Source organism: Benincasa hispida, chromosome 5 (genome assembly GCF_027475165.1).
Source record: "Benincasa hispida cultivar pf3 chromosome 5, pf3_genome.v1.1, whole genome shotgun sequence".
Taxonomy (NCBI): Eukaryota; Viridiplantae; Streptophyta; class Magnoliopsida; order Cucurbitales; family Cucurbitaceae; genus Benincasa; species Benincasa hispida.
Genome location: NC_143482.1, coordinates 34,325,821 through 34,341,104, shown reverse-complemented (window position 1 = coordinate 34,341,104; position 15,284 = coordinate 34,325,821). Strand labels below are relative to the sequence as shown.

Sequence of the window (15,284 nt, the reverse complement as noted above, 5' to 3'; positions counted from 1 at the left end):
TCCTTACTGTGATATTGTTCTTTTTATTGCATTACTTTCCAAAAAAGTGACCAATAAAATAAACTTGATTCAGCAAATCAATCAATATGAATAAAAAGGAAAAGGTTTTGAAAGTTACCTCCATCCTTGACAGCAGCAACAGTTAATCCTGCGCTAGTGCTTCCTAATCCAGTGGTAATAACAGCTCGGTTGCTCAATTTGGCAGCAAATTTCAGGAACTGTGACTTTCCAGTACCTGGCACAGATGATCTCCATACATATCTATAAAGATCTAACATTGCACAATGCAGATTTTCAAGTTTAAATGCTGTTTTAATGAAAATTTAGATCCCTCTTTCGAAAGGAAAAAAATTAATTATATTTGTTAATAAGACTGCTGATTCAGACTGTTTCTGTAAACATATAAGGAGGCCGTAGGTCTCAAAATCCTAAAGTTTATCCCTCCGTCTACTTCACATTCGCAGATTCACATATAGTAACACTCCATGAGCCTTAGATTTAGAACTTCAATGGTAAAAGGCAAGGTTATTAAGTCGTGACACAGAATGTGTATCGAAATTGAATTTTAGTGTATGTATCGTAAGTTTTAATTAGGTAGATAACATTAATAAAGAAATAAATAGCCATGCTTTAAATGAATCCAAAATATATACAAACATAAACTAACTTGAAAGTTCAAAATAGCTCAAAAAAGAAAACATCCAACTAACTGCAAAATAAGTACGAAAAAACATTAAAAATTGTAAAACTCTTAGGTTTGAGAAAGAATCGGAATACTCTATTCATTCACCAAAGATATGAATATATACAAGTGTACAAAGCATAGAAAAGGAAAATATCACAAAATATTTACAAGAATGAAAAACCCTAACTATAGGATTATAACACTCCCCCTCAAGTTGGAGCATATATGTTAATCATGCCCAACTTGTTACATAGATAATCTATACGTCTTCCATCCAATGCTTTCGTGAAGATATCTCGTAATTGTTCTCCAGTCTTCACATATCTTGTAGATACCAACCCTTGTTGAATTTTCTCACGTACAAAATGGCAATCAACTTTAATAGGTTTAGTTCTTTCATGAAATACTGGATTAGACACAATATGAGGTGCTGCTTGATTATCACACCACAACTTTGTCGGTGTGGTGATTTCAAATCCCAACTCAACAAGAAGTTCATATATCCAAATCAATTCACACACAGATTGTGCCATTGTTCTATATTCTGATTCTGCACTTGAACGTGACACCATATTTTACTTCTTACTCTTTCAAGAAATCAAATTACCACCAACAAAAACACAATACCCTGAAGTTGATCTTCTGTCTTCTTTAGATCCTGCCCAATTGGCGTCTAAGAAACATTCAATATTAGTATGACCATAATCCTTATATAATAAACCACGCCCAGGAGCAGCCTTCAAATAACAAAGAATCGGTTCCAATGCAGCCCAATGATTAACTGTAGGACATGACATTTACTGACTCACAATACTTACTGAATAGGCTATGTCGGGTCGAGTCACTGTAAGGTAATTAAGTTTTCCCACTAACCTCCTATATCTTTCAGGATCTTTTAGCAATTCTCCATCTTTTGTGAACTGTAAGTTGGGCATCATTGGGGTACTACATGGCTTGGCCCCTAGCTTTCCTGTTTCAGTCAACAAATCAAGTACATATTTTCTCTATGATAATAGAATTCCTTTCTTGCTTCTTATTACCTCAATTCCTAAGAAGTATTTCAACATGCCCAAATCTTTTGTATGAAATTGACTATGAAGAAAGGTCTTTAGAGACTGGATACCTACAGCATCATCACCAATAATCACAATATCATCCACATATATGACTACAAGATGACACCACCCTCAGATCTCTTAAAAAAGACTGAATGATCAGACATGCTCTTCCGCATTCCAAAGCTTTCAATCACCTGACTAAATTTACCAAACCAAGCTCGTGGGCTCTGCTTTAAACCATACAAGGATTTACGAAGGCGACACACTGTTCCATTCTCCCCCTGAGCAACAAACCCTGGTGGTTGCTCCATATACACCTCTTCTTGAAGATCACCATGAAGAAATGCATTTTTAATATCAAGTTGATGTAAAGGCCAATGATTAATGAAGCTAATGAAATAAACAACCGCACAGATGCCATTTTTGCTACAGGAGAAAAAGTATCAGCATAGTCAACACCATAAGTTTGTGTGTAGCCTTTCGCTACAAGATGCGCTTTTAACCGAGCAACAGAACCATCAGGATTGACTTTAAATGTAAACACCCATTTGCAATTGATAGCCTTCTTTCTTGCAGGGAGAGAAACTAAATCCCAAGTACAATTATCATCTAAGGCAGTCATCTCCTCCACCATTGCGGCACACCAACCAGATGAGACAAAGCCTCATGAACAGTTTTAGGAATGGATATAGACTCTAAGGATGCAATGAATGAACATGTGGAAGACGACAAATGGTTATATGAAACAAAAGAGGAAATAGGATGAGCACATGTACGTTTACCTTTACGAAAAGCAATAGGGAGATCATCACTCGTTTCTGGATCCACTGACGAAGAAGACTCTGGTACAAGACATGGAACTGAAGGAAGTTGTCGTCGAGTATAGACCTTAACGATGGGTGGAAGAGTAGAGGTAGCCACAGGTAGAGATGAATCAAGAAGAGGATCGGAGGGAGAAATAACTGTGTAGACAAGGAAATCATCCTCTAATTCCTTATGCTCCCCCTGACTCTTATTCGGAGAGAATGATGGTGATGGAAAAAATGGGGTATGTTCAAAAAACGTGATATCAGGAGAGATGAAATATTTATTTAGACTAGGATAATAACACCGATACCCCTTTTGGACACGGGAATAACCAAAGAAAAGACATTTTAAGGACTTTGGATCCAGCTTGGTATGCTAAGGCCGAACATCCCGAACAAAGCAGGTACAACCAAATATTTTGGGTGGAATGGGAAACAAATTTTGCTTGGGGCGTAAAGTACGAAAAGGTATCTCACCCTTAAGAATGGAAGAAGGCATGCGATTTATTAAAAAACAAGCTGTGGAAACAGCATCAGCCCAAAAGGATTTTGGAACATGCATCTGAAACATCAAACCTCTGGCTGTCTCAAGGAGATGACGATTCTTTCATTCTGCAACCCCATTTTGAGATGGAGTATCGACACAAGAAGATTGATGAAGAATGCCATGGGCATCTAAATAAGACTTGAGTGTATGAGGGAAATATTCCTTAGCATTATCACTTCGTAGGATTTTAAGAGCACCACTAAACTAAGTTTGAATTTCAGCATGGAAGTTACGAAAATGAGAAAGTAACTCAGAACGACTTTTCATTAAATATAACCACGTAACACGAGAATAGTCATCGACAAATGTAACAAAATACCTAATCCCTCCTTTGGACTCAACAGAACAAGGACCCCAAACATCAGAATGGACTAATTCAAAAGGAGCACTAGCTCGTTTATTGACTCGAGGGTACAAACTCACACGATAAAATTTAGCAAACTGACATGACTCACAATCTAAAGAAGACAAATGTTGAAGTTGTGGACGAAGACTCTTCAACACAGAGATAGATGGATGACCCAAACACCCAATGCTCTTCAAAGGGAGACGACACAGTTGAGCATGTGATGGCCGTAGGTGTTTGTGGTTCAAAGATGTAAAGACCTTCAAATTCACGCCCTTTACCAATGGTCTGTTTCGTCATAAGATCCTGAAATAAGCAATAACGAGGAAAAAAGGAGACACAACAATGAAGATCACGAGTGAGTTTACTGACCGAAATCAAAATAAACGAGAAATGTGGTCAATTTAAAACTGATGACAAAGAAATTGATTCAGTAAGATGGACGGTTCCTGATCCTAAAACAGGAGTGGAGGTTCCATCAACTATAGTGATATTAGGTGAATAGGTAGATGTACAAAGGTTAGAGAAAGGGGTTACCTGTCATATGGTCTGTAGCACCAGAGTCAATGACCAATTTTGACGTGGAGGAAAGAAGGCATTTAGAAATGTTACCTGTCTCTGCGATGGCCGTAATGGGAGTAGAAGATGATGCCCTCAATGACTCTTGATACTGCTGAAATTTAGCAAACTCCTCTGCAAAAATCGTAATTGACTTGTCAAGATTATCAAGAGTAGAGGCGACATGTACAGAGAGTGATGGCATCCTCTGACCCTTACTCAGCAATTTTCTGCATTCACGCTTCGTATGGCCAGGTTTATGACAATAATAGCAAACAACACCTCCTAGATTAGATCTTTGGTTATTTGGATGACCTTTGAAGCTATTTGATTCAACTCCCTTATTACCTCTATAATCATTTGTGCGCCCAATCAAAGCACTGCTAGAATTAGATGATGTAACTGCTTGTGTCTTTTCAGTACGAAGTATTCGAAATTTGCACATCAATCTTGAAGTTTTTAAGGAAATGAAGAAGGGAGTAAAAGAGATCCAAAATTTGTTTGGAAAGATAACTCAAAACATGGATCAACTTCAAAACAATGGCAAAAGTTCAAGAAAGAAATAATTTAAGAATATCAAAACCTAAAGCTTGCTGGATTAAAAGAAGATCAAGAATTCAACCATGGTTGTGGAACCTTGCAAGAAGCACTTAAAGACAAAACTCTTAAGAAATTTGAATCCCACACATGGACCAATTGAGCAAGGAAGAAAAATGAGCGAAGAAAAATCAAGGGCAAATACTAGGAAAGTCGTGTTCAAAAAAGAAGACGTGATAATAGATGGAGGCAATTTCGGTGAAAAGGACGATAGTTATAGGCAACCCAATTTGAAGAAGTTCGAATCTTTGGTTGCAATCGATTGCATGGAAGACAAGAAGGAAGAATATGTGGTAACACATGATCCATTCTACTCGACCCACATGATCCAAGCCAACATGTGCGCTCAATTCCTGGCATGTGTTTCACGTGATCTAACCCCTTCGAATTTGTATGATCCAGCCCGGCTTCAGTCCTCCCCAGTTTCACTTTGCAGCCTCCCTATTTGTGGGACTATTTCAACTCATTTCTTCCCAAATCCTTGGTTATGCAACAACTTTTCAAATGGGTTTATGGGTTGCTTTGATACTCCAACTTTAACTAAAACGGTTGAGCAAAATCTTGGTGGCATGAGTGTATATATTTGGGATTTTTACAAATCATCGGGAAAAAGAAAAAAAAAGTTTTGTATTTTTTTCATTTTCTTTTCGAGACTTGAGGACAAGTTTTTTTAAAGAATAGAATGATGCAATAGGATTAGAGTATATTAAGGTATCTTGGTTAAATCCTTAATTAATTTGGATTAAGTTTAGTTTCCTTGAATAATTAGGATAGGATTGTTTTCTTAGTTTATTAGAATTTGAATTAGTTTCTTTGATTGATTAGGATTAGAATTAGTTTGCTTTTCAATTCACTATAAATTGAGGGATTGTCTTCTTGTATTGATAACTTCTGATTCATAATAAAAACTTTGATTTTATTATCAGAGATTTCTCTCATTTTATCCTTTAGGCTACATCCACCAACGACAACACCTTTCATTAATCTTCACCTCCCATTTTTTCTTATTTTAAGGCTTTTGTGAACTTGAAGATTAGGATATTGGGAAGCTATTCTCAAGTGGCAATATTTGAAGACCAATTAAGGTTAGAAGTTTTTTTTTTTACTTCCTTATCAGTTACTATGTTGAAGTTAAAAAATGATAGGAGGAAGTAAAGAGAAAAGTGGAGATCTGACATGGGACCATTGTGTTAAAGTCGAGGCAAAAATAGAAGGTTCATATTAAGATGTAACCACTGTGAAAAAGGAAATTTTCACAATAAAAAAAAAGTCAAACTATTTAAAGAAATAGCAAAAATAAAAAACACTGATAGACACTAATAAACTTCTATCAGCGTCTATCGGTAATAGACTTCTATTGGCTTCTATCACTGATAGACATTAATAGACTTCTATCAACCTCTATCAAAGAAGATTAAATTTTGCTATTTTGTGTAAATAGTTTTTCTTATTTTTCTAGTTTTGAAAATGCCCTTTGTGGAAATTCTTATTGGGGGTATTTATAGGATTAAACATCATCTAGCACATACTAGAAAAGATGTTGCTCCATGTAGTAAAGTTTCTGATGAGATTCCAGATATTTTTAAGAGTTTGTTGAATGGAAATAAAAGAAATAAAGATGGAGATGATTTTCATGATGAAGATTGCCGATAGGAAAAAGAAAAGAAAAAAAAAACTTATGATGGGTGCTTTTGGTAAAAGTGTACAAAAATCTAATTCTAATACCTTGAACAGTATGTGGAAGAAACCTGACAGAGAAAGTGTTTGTAGAGATATTTCTAGATTTTTAATGCAAATGCACTTTCTTTTAATTTAATCAAAGATCTATATTTCAAAAGTACGATAGATTCAGTTGCTTCATTTGGTCCTGAACTAAAATCTCCATCATATCATGAGGTTAGATGTACTTTTTTAAACAGGTGGAAACAATCAATCCAGAGTTGTTAGAAAAGTATAGAACTAAATGGAAAAATCAAGATGCACATTGATATTCGATGATAGATTCACTGGTATAAGAGATTGGTGAAGATAATGTAGTTTAAGTAGTAATAGATAGTGCATCTGCTTATGTCAAAGCTAGACAAATAGTAATGGCTAAGCGTAAACTATTTAGTCTCTTTGTGTTGCACATTGCTTAGACTTGATTTTATCTAATATTGGTGATATGCCCTTACATAATGATATAGTGTCTAAGGCTATATTTATCAACATTATTGGATTCTAAACCTTATGAAGAAGTATACTAAAGGAAGAATTAATAAGGGTTAGTATGACACGATTTGCAACTTCTTACTTGACTTTGCGAAGCTTGGCAGAAAATAAAATAGGTTCGAGAGCAATGTTTGAATTTGAAGATTGGAAAAGAAGCAACTACGCAAAGAAGCCTGACAGAGCTGCAGTAATGAAAATTATTCTTGTCGATTCAGACTTTTGGTCATGCATAAAGTATCGTTCAAAATGTGTTATTCCCTTAGTAAAAGTTTTAAGACTCGTTGATGGTGATGCGAGACTTGCAATGGGATATATATGTGAAGAAACATTGTAAACCTATTTGGGATATAATTGATAAGAGATGGGCAATGCAACTTCATAGGTCCGTACATGCAGCAGCATATTATCTTAATCCAATGTAAAATTCCATTCCTAATTTTTAGAATTAGTATTTTCAATTTATGATTTTTTTATGGTTACCAAGTAGGTTATAAAAATTAATACATAGGTTCCATTATGCTCCTAAATTCAATGCCGACTATGAGACCAAGATAGGACTTTAAAAATTCAAAGAATGCGTCCTTCACCAATGTTCAAAAAAAAAATTCATAAGCAACTAGATTTATTCCATAATGCAAAGAGTACATTCAGAATTGATATGGCAGTATAAATGTGCCACAGAAAACAACCAAGTACTAGCTTAAAACCTAAAGAAAGAAAGTTATTAGTGTTATAGTATATGAATAGTTATAGGGGTTTAAATTAGTCTGTTGTCTTTTATTGTAATTTACTATTCTCACTTTAGGGTTTCCATGTATGTCTATATATATTAAACTCTAGTGTATAGAAAGATTATGAGTTCTCTCATATTCTGCTCTAACATTATCATGGTATTAGAGCTCTAGGCATTTCGTAGGGCAATTAAGGTTTTGTGAGTAATTTGAGGATTTGTGAACTCTTAGGGTTTTAGGTTTAGAGCACCTTATCGAAGAGTTTGGTCTCCTACTTTGGGTTTAGAGTATCTACTTTGTTGTCGGGATCCGTCACTACCGCTGAAATCCGCTGCCATTCCCACCGTCGCCACCCTGGCGGAATTATGTCGTTGTCGTCGCCGTCAAGGTCTGTTACAGGCATGTTTTTTCATCACCGCCCAACTCAAAAGAAAGTCCACTTACCGAAAAATATTCAGTGCATGAGTCACGCACCACCGGAATCCACTGCCCTCTGTCACACACGCCAGCACGTGGAACGTTCATTTTTTACCACGTCACCTGGGTTTGTCTCGATTTGTGTTTTTCGGCGTGTCTGTGTGTTCAGATCCAACAAAGCACACTCGATTGGAAAGATATTCAGAGAAGTGGTTAATTTTAACTCATTGGTTCTTATTTCTTTCAACTGTTCATGAGGTTCTTGTGACCATTCCGCTCAATTTTGAAGTTCTTTCGTAAAAGAGGTCACACTGATGTCTAATGTGGTTCAATCGAGGGCTTCGTTCATCCATGGTTCATCTAAGAAGCTCTTTGTTAATTCTGCAATTGAGATCGATGAATTTCAACAATACCATAAATCATATAAAGCATTTTCTACATCATCTACACGTGCCCCTATTACAACCATGCTAATTCGGGTAAACATGAATCATTGTCTTCTTTCATCCTCTACACAATAGGTCATAGACTCTGGTGCAACTGCTCATGTGATAGCTAATCCCAACTTAATTTCCAACATTTTGTCATCTACATCCCTTCCCAGTGTTACCTTGGCAGATGGATCAAAATCTTCTTTTCTTGGATCTGGCACTGTAACTCTCGACCCATCTCTTTCTCTATCATTTTTCCTACATTTACCTTAGTTTTCGTTTAACTTGATCTCTATTAGAAAAATCACTTGTGACCTGAATTTTTGGTTCTTATTTTATCATGGTTATTGTTTGTTTCAGGATCTTATGACGAAGAAGATTATTGGGAAAGGACATAAATTTGGAGAACTTTATATTTGTTATCATCCAGTATCAACATCAACAAGTTTTCTTGTTCTGGAGTTGTTTCTCCTTATGAGGCCCATTGTCGTCTTGGTCATCCATTTCTCTCAGTCTCACAAAAGCTTTGTCCTTAGTTTCATAACTTCTCCTCGTTAAATTGTAATTCATGCCAGTTTGCCAAACTTCATCATCTTAGCTCGTATCCTAGAGTTGATAATCGAGTTAGTTCTCCTTTCGAATTAGTTCATTCTAACATTTGGGGTTCTTGTCCAATTGTGTCCAGAACTTGTTTTCGGTATTTCGATACCTTCGTTGATGACTACTCTCGCATGACTTGGGTATATTTTATAAATAGTAAGTTTGAGTTACATTCTCACTTTTGTAATTTTCATGCTAAGATTCGAACTCAATTTGGTGTTCTCCTTAAAGTATTGAGAAGTGACCATGCCGGTGAGTATTTTTCAAAAGCACTTACTTCATATGTATGTAAGCATGGAATTATTCATCAATCATCTTTTTGAAACTACACGAGCATTATTCTCTCAAATGCATTATCCAAAGCATTTTTGGGTTTATGAAATTTCAACGGCATGTTTTTTATTAATTGCATGCCTTCATCAGTTCTTAAAGGTCAAATTCGATATCATATTCTATTTCCTAAATCCTACAAAACTTTTGTTTCCTATTGAGCTAGAAATATTTGGTTGTACCTATTTTGTTCGGGATGTTCATCCTAATCTAACCAAATTAAACCCTAAATCTTTGAAGTTCATTTTCTTAGGCTAATCTCTAGTTCAAAAAGGATACAGATGTTATTGTCCTAGCTTAAACAGATATCTTGTATCATGTGATGTTACCATCTGCAAGGACCAGCCTCACACTCCATGTTAACCTAGTACGAGTTAAGGGGAGGACGATGATCTCTTTATATCTACCATTGTGTCTCCTACACCCAACCTTAATACATCTCCTTCGACGTTTGTCCCTACTTGTTCACCTATTTGCTAAGTCTACTCTTGATGGCACAACCTCTGGATGATTGTCCTATTCCAAAAGATTTTTCGTCTATAAAGCACCGACACTTCTAAACAGGCGAAGTGCCGGTGTCGGACACGTGTCGAACACCAACACACTCCGATATGCCTCCGACACGTGTCTGACACGCCAGCTAGCATGTTCATTATTTTATTTATTATTATTTTGCTTTTTGAAACGTCGAGATATGCTAGTGACACACCAAGGACACTTCATATGCAAAATAAATAAATAAGTAATGAAACCAGACCCACTATCAAATTTAGTCAAGCAATTGAGTAGTTAGAAAAGAAGAAAAGCAAATCAGATCACTCAATCTTCTACCAATGGTCTAGGATGGCATTATTCTACATAAACCAAAATCTTGCTATTAGAATTTTAGCTTGACTTGTAGTGCAACATGATGTGAGAGAAATTGGAGTATATTTGACCAGGTATGATATCATGAAAAACAATTTTATAAAAATTAGAATTAATAACAAAATATTAACATTAATTATTTTTAGGTGCATTCAAAGAGAAGAAATTGTTTGGAACAACAAAGATTGAGTGCACTTATGTTTGTAAAATATAATCTTCAGATGGAAGCAAGGCATAAGAAAACAATCTTAGAAGGAGAATCATATGATCCTATTCATCTATCAGATTTAGAGTCTGATGATGAATGGATTACAGAGAAAAAAGATTCGACATTACCAAATGGTGCCTCGTGGATGAATGTAAATGAATGTTAACATTCAAAAAATTGAGAGTAGCAAAAAGAGGAAGAGGGGTAATAATTTTATCATATCTTAATAATCCTTTTTTATTTTTTAAGTAATAAGCTTTACTATTGGTTTTTTGTTTTAGGACCTAGAGATTTATCAAAAACTATAAAAGTGACAAAGGGAAGGAAGTTATTGAATTAGTAGAAGAACGCAATGGAGAAAAGACACATGAACAAGGTAGTGAAGAACTATTAGCTGATATTGATTTTGAAGATATTGAAGTCAATAGTTGAACATTGGAACTTGGAAACAAAGAAGTGCTATCGTTTTTAATGTTTTTTCATACTTATTTTGAACTTAGTTGGATGTTTTCTTTTTTGGGTTATTTTGAACTTTGAAGTTACTTTATGTTTTTATATATGTTTTGGGTTCATTTAATGCATGACTATTTATTTCTCTATTTTAAGCTTTCATATTTATATTTATTATGTTTAGATGTTATCTACCTAATTAAAACTTACGATACACGATACACTAAATTTAATTTCGATACACATTCTGTTTCACGTTTTAACAACGTCGTGGTTAATAAATGGCTCCCTTGGCTGTGAAATACGTGCAAATCCAGGGAACATAGCTCATAGACTTCCAAATCAGTATATTATGACTAGTATAAATTTAAGAGGGGAATGGGAATACCAGGATCGCCAACCAACAGTAGATGAGATTCTCCTCGAACTTTAGTACCAGATATATCCACATGTTGTACACCTCCGATGAGTGTTAAAGCCACTGAAAGTTGAACAAAAGAGGGCAAATACTGAAATTGGTTCACTTTAAGTACACAGACATTAAGAATTAGACGACTGCGCTTATTTTGTTTCTACATCTTTTGTGGGTGGGTGGGGGGTTGGATGAGAGATGACCTAATTGAATGAATGAAAGATGACTTATACCTGCAAGTTTTACAGTAAAAAGTCCAAACACTTGAGGGCATATACCTCTCAGAATAGCATTTCTTCCTGGATAACTTCAACCATGTCAGCATCAGAAATAAAAATAGAACTCATGTAAAAAATCCCCATTTAAGAACCGAGGACCATAATGAAACAAAAACATTAAACACTGTATCATGGAAGGCAATAAATGATCCTTCAAAGTACAGGCAACAACGACTCATATAAAATGTAAGTAATACATCAGATTGCACCTTAGTGTTGATCAAAGTTAGTTGCACCTTTTAAAGGAGTGTCTTTGAAATCTGACCAGAACTGCCGAAATTTCATAATTATATCATCAGGGATGTCAACCTCAGCCTTTAGTTCATTGGTTCTTCTACAAGAAACAATAGACATAAAAAGGCATTATTAGACCGTACCAGATAAGGTTGAATACTTTTGGGAATGTCACTAGAGAAGCAAGAGAAAGTGTTTTTTGGAATTTCATAAGAGAGTGAATTATGGGACATAGGATTGAGAAACGCAGAAATAACAAGGTTAAAAAGGTGGGAGACTTCTCACAGAGAATTTAGCCTGCCAGCCAAACGGCCATTTAGTTTAGAAGATAGGTTGCGGTCACGGAAGTATCTCCCAGACCAGTTTTTTCTTTTTTTGGTAAGAATTTTCCATATCAGTTTTGAAAGAAAAAGAAAGTAAAGTTTCAATTAAAAAAGAAAAAGAAAGTAAAAAGATAATAAAGGGCTTCCTAAGATATTTACAATAATACAACTATACTAATATTATCACTATAATACTCCCCCTCAAGTTGGGGCATTAATCATGTCCAACTTGTTAGATAGAGAAATTTATATGTGCTCCATTTAAGGATTTCGTGAAGATAAATCCTAATTGCTCTCCGGTCTTCACATGTCCTGGATAACAAACCTTCCTACACTTTCTCATATACAAAATGATAGTTGAACTCAATGTGTTTAGTCCACCCACGAAATACTTGATTTGATACAATATGAAGAGTTGCTTCACTATCACACCACAGTTTGGCCAGTGTTGTGATATCAAATCCCAATTCATTAAAAAGTTGACATATCCGCGCTGATTCGCACAAAAACTGTGTCATTGCTCTGAATTTATATTTCAGCACTTGAAAGTGATGCAAATTTTGTTTCTTACTCTTTGAAGAGACCAGACTACCACTAACAAATACACAATATCTTAAGTTAATTCACTTAGATCAGAAGCATTCAAAATCTTTAAGCAGTAACCTTAAGGAAAAAGTTGCATGTACCTCACATGGTTCGCAATGAGCATTGGATCAAGGTCACACCGAACATCTTTGAGGTCTGGGGACCACTTAGCACTCAATACTCCTGTAACAATAACATCATCTGCCCCAATAATCAAACCCCCATCCCCATTGAAAAAGAAACCGTGAGGAACCAATAACTTCTTCTGCAATAAATATATATAAAAACATACATGTACATATATATTAAAAAGAAATGGCCTCCATAAGTTTCTTGAAAATGAAATATAATATGTACTTATGTAAGTGGCAAACTCCAGAACCAGAGTAAGATTTGACATAAGCTCCTATTACCAACTATCGTTTTTTTTTTCCTTTTGTTTCTAGTTACAAAAGGGAAAAAAAACAAAAAAAACAATAGTCCATTCCTTTTTTTCCTTTCACAAAATGACGAAACATTTTATCGGTGAAAAGAGACAAATGTTGAATGGTAAAAACTCCCCAGAAGGAAGTCATTTATTCCCTACAAAGTGCCCTGCGAATCCGTAAATCTCAGGAGCATGCCGCAACAAAAGGATGGTCCCCTATGCATAAGGCCGTAAGCCTTGGTAAGCTAAGGGGGAAGGCTTTGGACCCTTTATCCCACATTCCATTAACTAGCAAAGATTTATGTGCTATCAAAAGACAGAACTTGTAGTATAGATTCCCAAGCTGCCAAGGGACCAAGGTAACCGATCTGGTCTCTCACAAAGATAGACGGAGTCCAGCTTGTCAATGAGTGCCACCTAGCTATCAACCTCTATTAAAAAGCCCTCTGCAAAGACCCACATTCCAAGACTGATTTTCACTATTAGAACTTGTATATCTTTGAATATCTTTGGATATTTCATTCAATCAAAGAAATTGTTTTTTTTTTTTTGAAAAAAAAAAAACCCTCCAAAATAGGGGTCTTTTCTATTGGAAATAATGTATATGGCAGCGAAGCAAAACTGAAGGGAATGTTGATCAACCCAAACATCGTTCCAAAAACAAATTTGATTTCCCAAACAAAACTTACAAAGAAAGGCACATTTTTTTCATTGACCCAAGGCCTATTTTCTTTTTTCTTGAATTCTTTCGTCAACCACCCATGGGACATAACACCATAGATGGATCCTTCCTGAGTGAATCACCAAAGCCATTTAGTAAGCAAGGAGGTATTATGGTGGATAAGAGCTCCAACACCCAAAACCCCAGGAGAGGGGGAAGAGAGGTCCACTCCCACTTGACAAGGTTACGCCTAGGCTTGTACGCACCACCATTCCATATAAAGTCCCTGATAATCTTTTCCATGGAGTTGATAACATTCTTCTGTGCCCTAGGGAGAGAAAAATGATAATTGGGCAAGCTATTAAGTACCGACTGAACAAGAATTACCCTCCGTCCTTTACATAGAAGGAGACTCCTCCATCTAGCAAGTTTGTATTTCAATTTTTTTTATAGAAACAACAACTTTCATTGAGAAAAAATGAAAGAATATATGGAGTACAAAAAACCAAGCTCACAAAAAGATACATCCCTCTACAAGAAGACACTCCAACTATGCAAAATAAGGTCTATAAATAGTTACAAAAAGCCTTCAAAATCAAAGCCCACAAAGAAATATGATAGTGAACAAAAGACCAAAGCTCACTAGGATCCCTATCCCTCCCTCTAAAAGTCCTATTATTCCACTCACCACACAAAGTTTACAAGATCATACACACCCCAACAAGTCATAAAAAGCAACTCTTCTTCCCACAAGGTGGATTGAGAAGGAACTCCTCGATCATATTGCTAGTATCCCTCTAACGAGCGTACTGTTAGATGATATATAATTAAACCTACCTTCACCTATAGGCTTAAGCTTTTTGGTCAATCGGTGATTTAATTAGGTATTAAAACAGGTGGTCCAGGGATATTCAAGCCCCTACAATGTTATTTCCTCTCTGATCAATTTTGATTTCCACTTGTTGGCCATTGGGCATTCTCCATATTTTCAAGCCCACAAGTAAGGGGAGTGTTAAATGATATATAATTTGTTGAAATATGTTAAATTAGCCCTAAGGGCATTTTTGTCTTTTTACTATATTTGCTAAATTAGGGTTTCACATTATTCTATTTATATCTAGGGTTGGGTCTATTGTAAAGTGACATAAAATAATAAGTTCTTTTCTATCGTGGTTTTTCTTCCCTGAATTAGGGTTTTCCACGTAAACTCCTTGTGTTATCCTCTTTCCCTATTTCAATATGGTATCAGAGCAAGGTGATGAAACCCTAGCCCCGGTAGAAGAAACTCAATCGTCAAACTTAGTAGGTGAAGGTACGCTGAATAATGAGGCTGTGATTCAAGCAGCGGTTGACCGATATCTCCGAACCATCATCCCAGGTGGTGGAATTGCTCCAGCTGGCTCGCCGATTAGCCTCCAGTCTCAGCCGTTCCAGCTAAACACCATCGATCGGAATCTTCCAGCCGAACAGCCGACGCACGCAATCGGGTCACAACCAATCGGATCCTCAGCGTCGCTCACAA

At 35.9% G+C, this 15,284-nt stretch overlaps 1 protein-coding gene across 10 annotated transcripts in view; it reads right to left on the bottom strand.

The window, feature by feature from the left end:
• Window positions 1-15,284, bottom strand: part of LOC120077090 (putative DNA helicase MCM9) — a 62,886-nt gene that overhangs the window by 20,169 nt on the left and 27,433 nt on the right. For all 10 annotated transcript variants that reach the window (XR_016529760.1, XR_016529761.1, XR_016529764.1 and 7 more), the window contains 5 exons: window positions 12,776-12,875; window positions 11,769-11,866; window positions 11,488-11,553; window positions 11,231-11,323; window positions 119-235 (listed from right to left, as the gene is read on the bottom strand). Coding sequence is in view for 4 of the 10 variants with exons in the window: in XM_090314087.1 (XP_090170213.1) it covers window positions 119-235; window positions 11,231-11,323; window positions 11,488-11,553; window positions 11,769-11,866; window positions 12,776-12,875 (474 nt within the window). In the remaining 6 variants the exon portion in view is untranslated. The remainder of the gene's footprint in view (window positions 1-118; window positions 236-11,230; window positions 11,324-11,487; window positions 11,554-11,768; window positions 11,867-12,775; window positions 12,876-15,284) is intronic.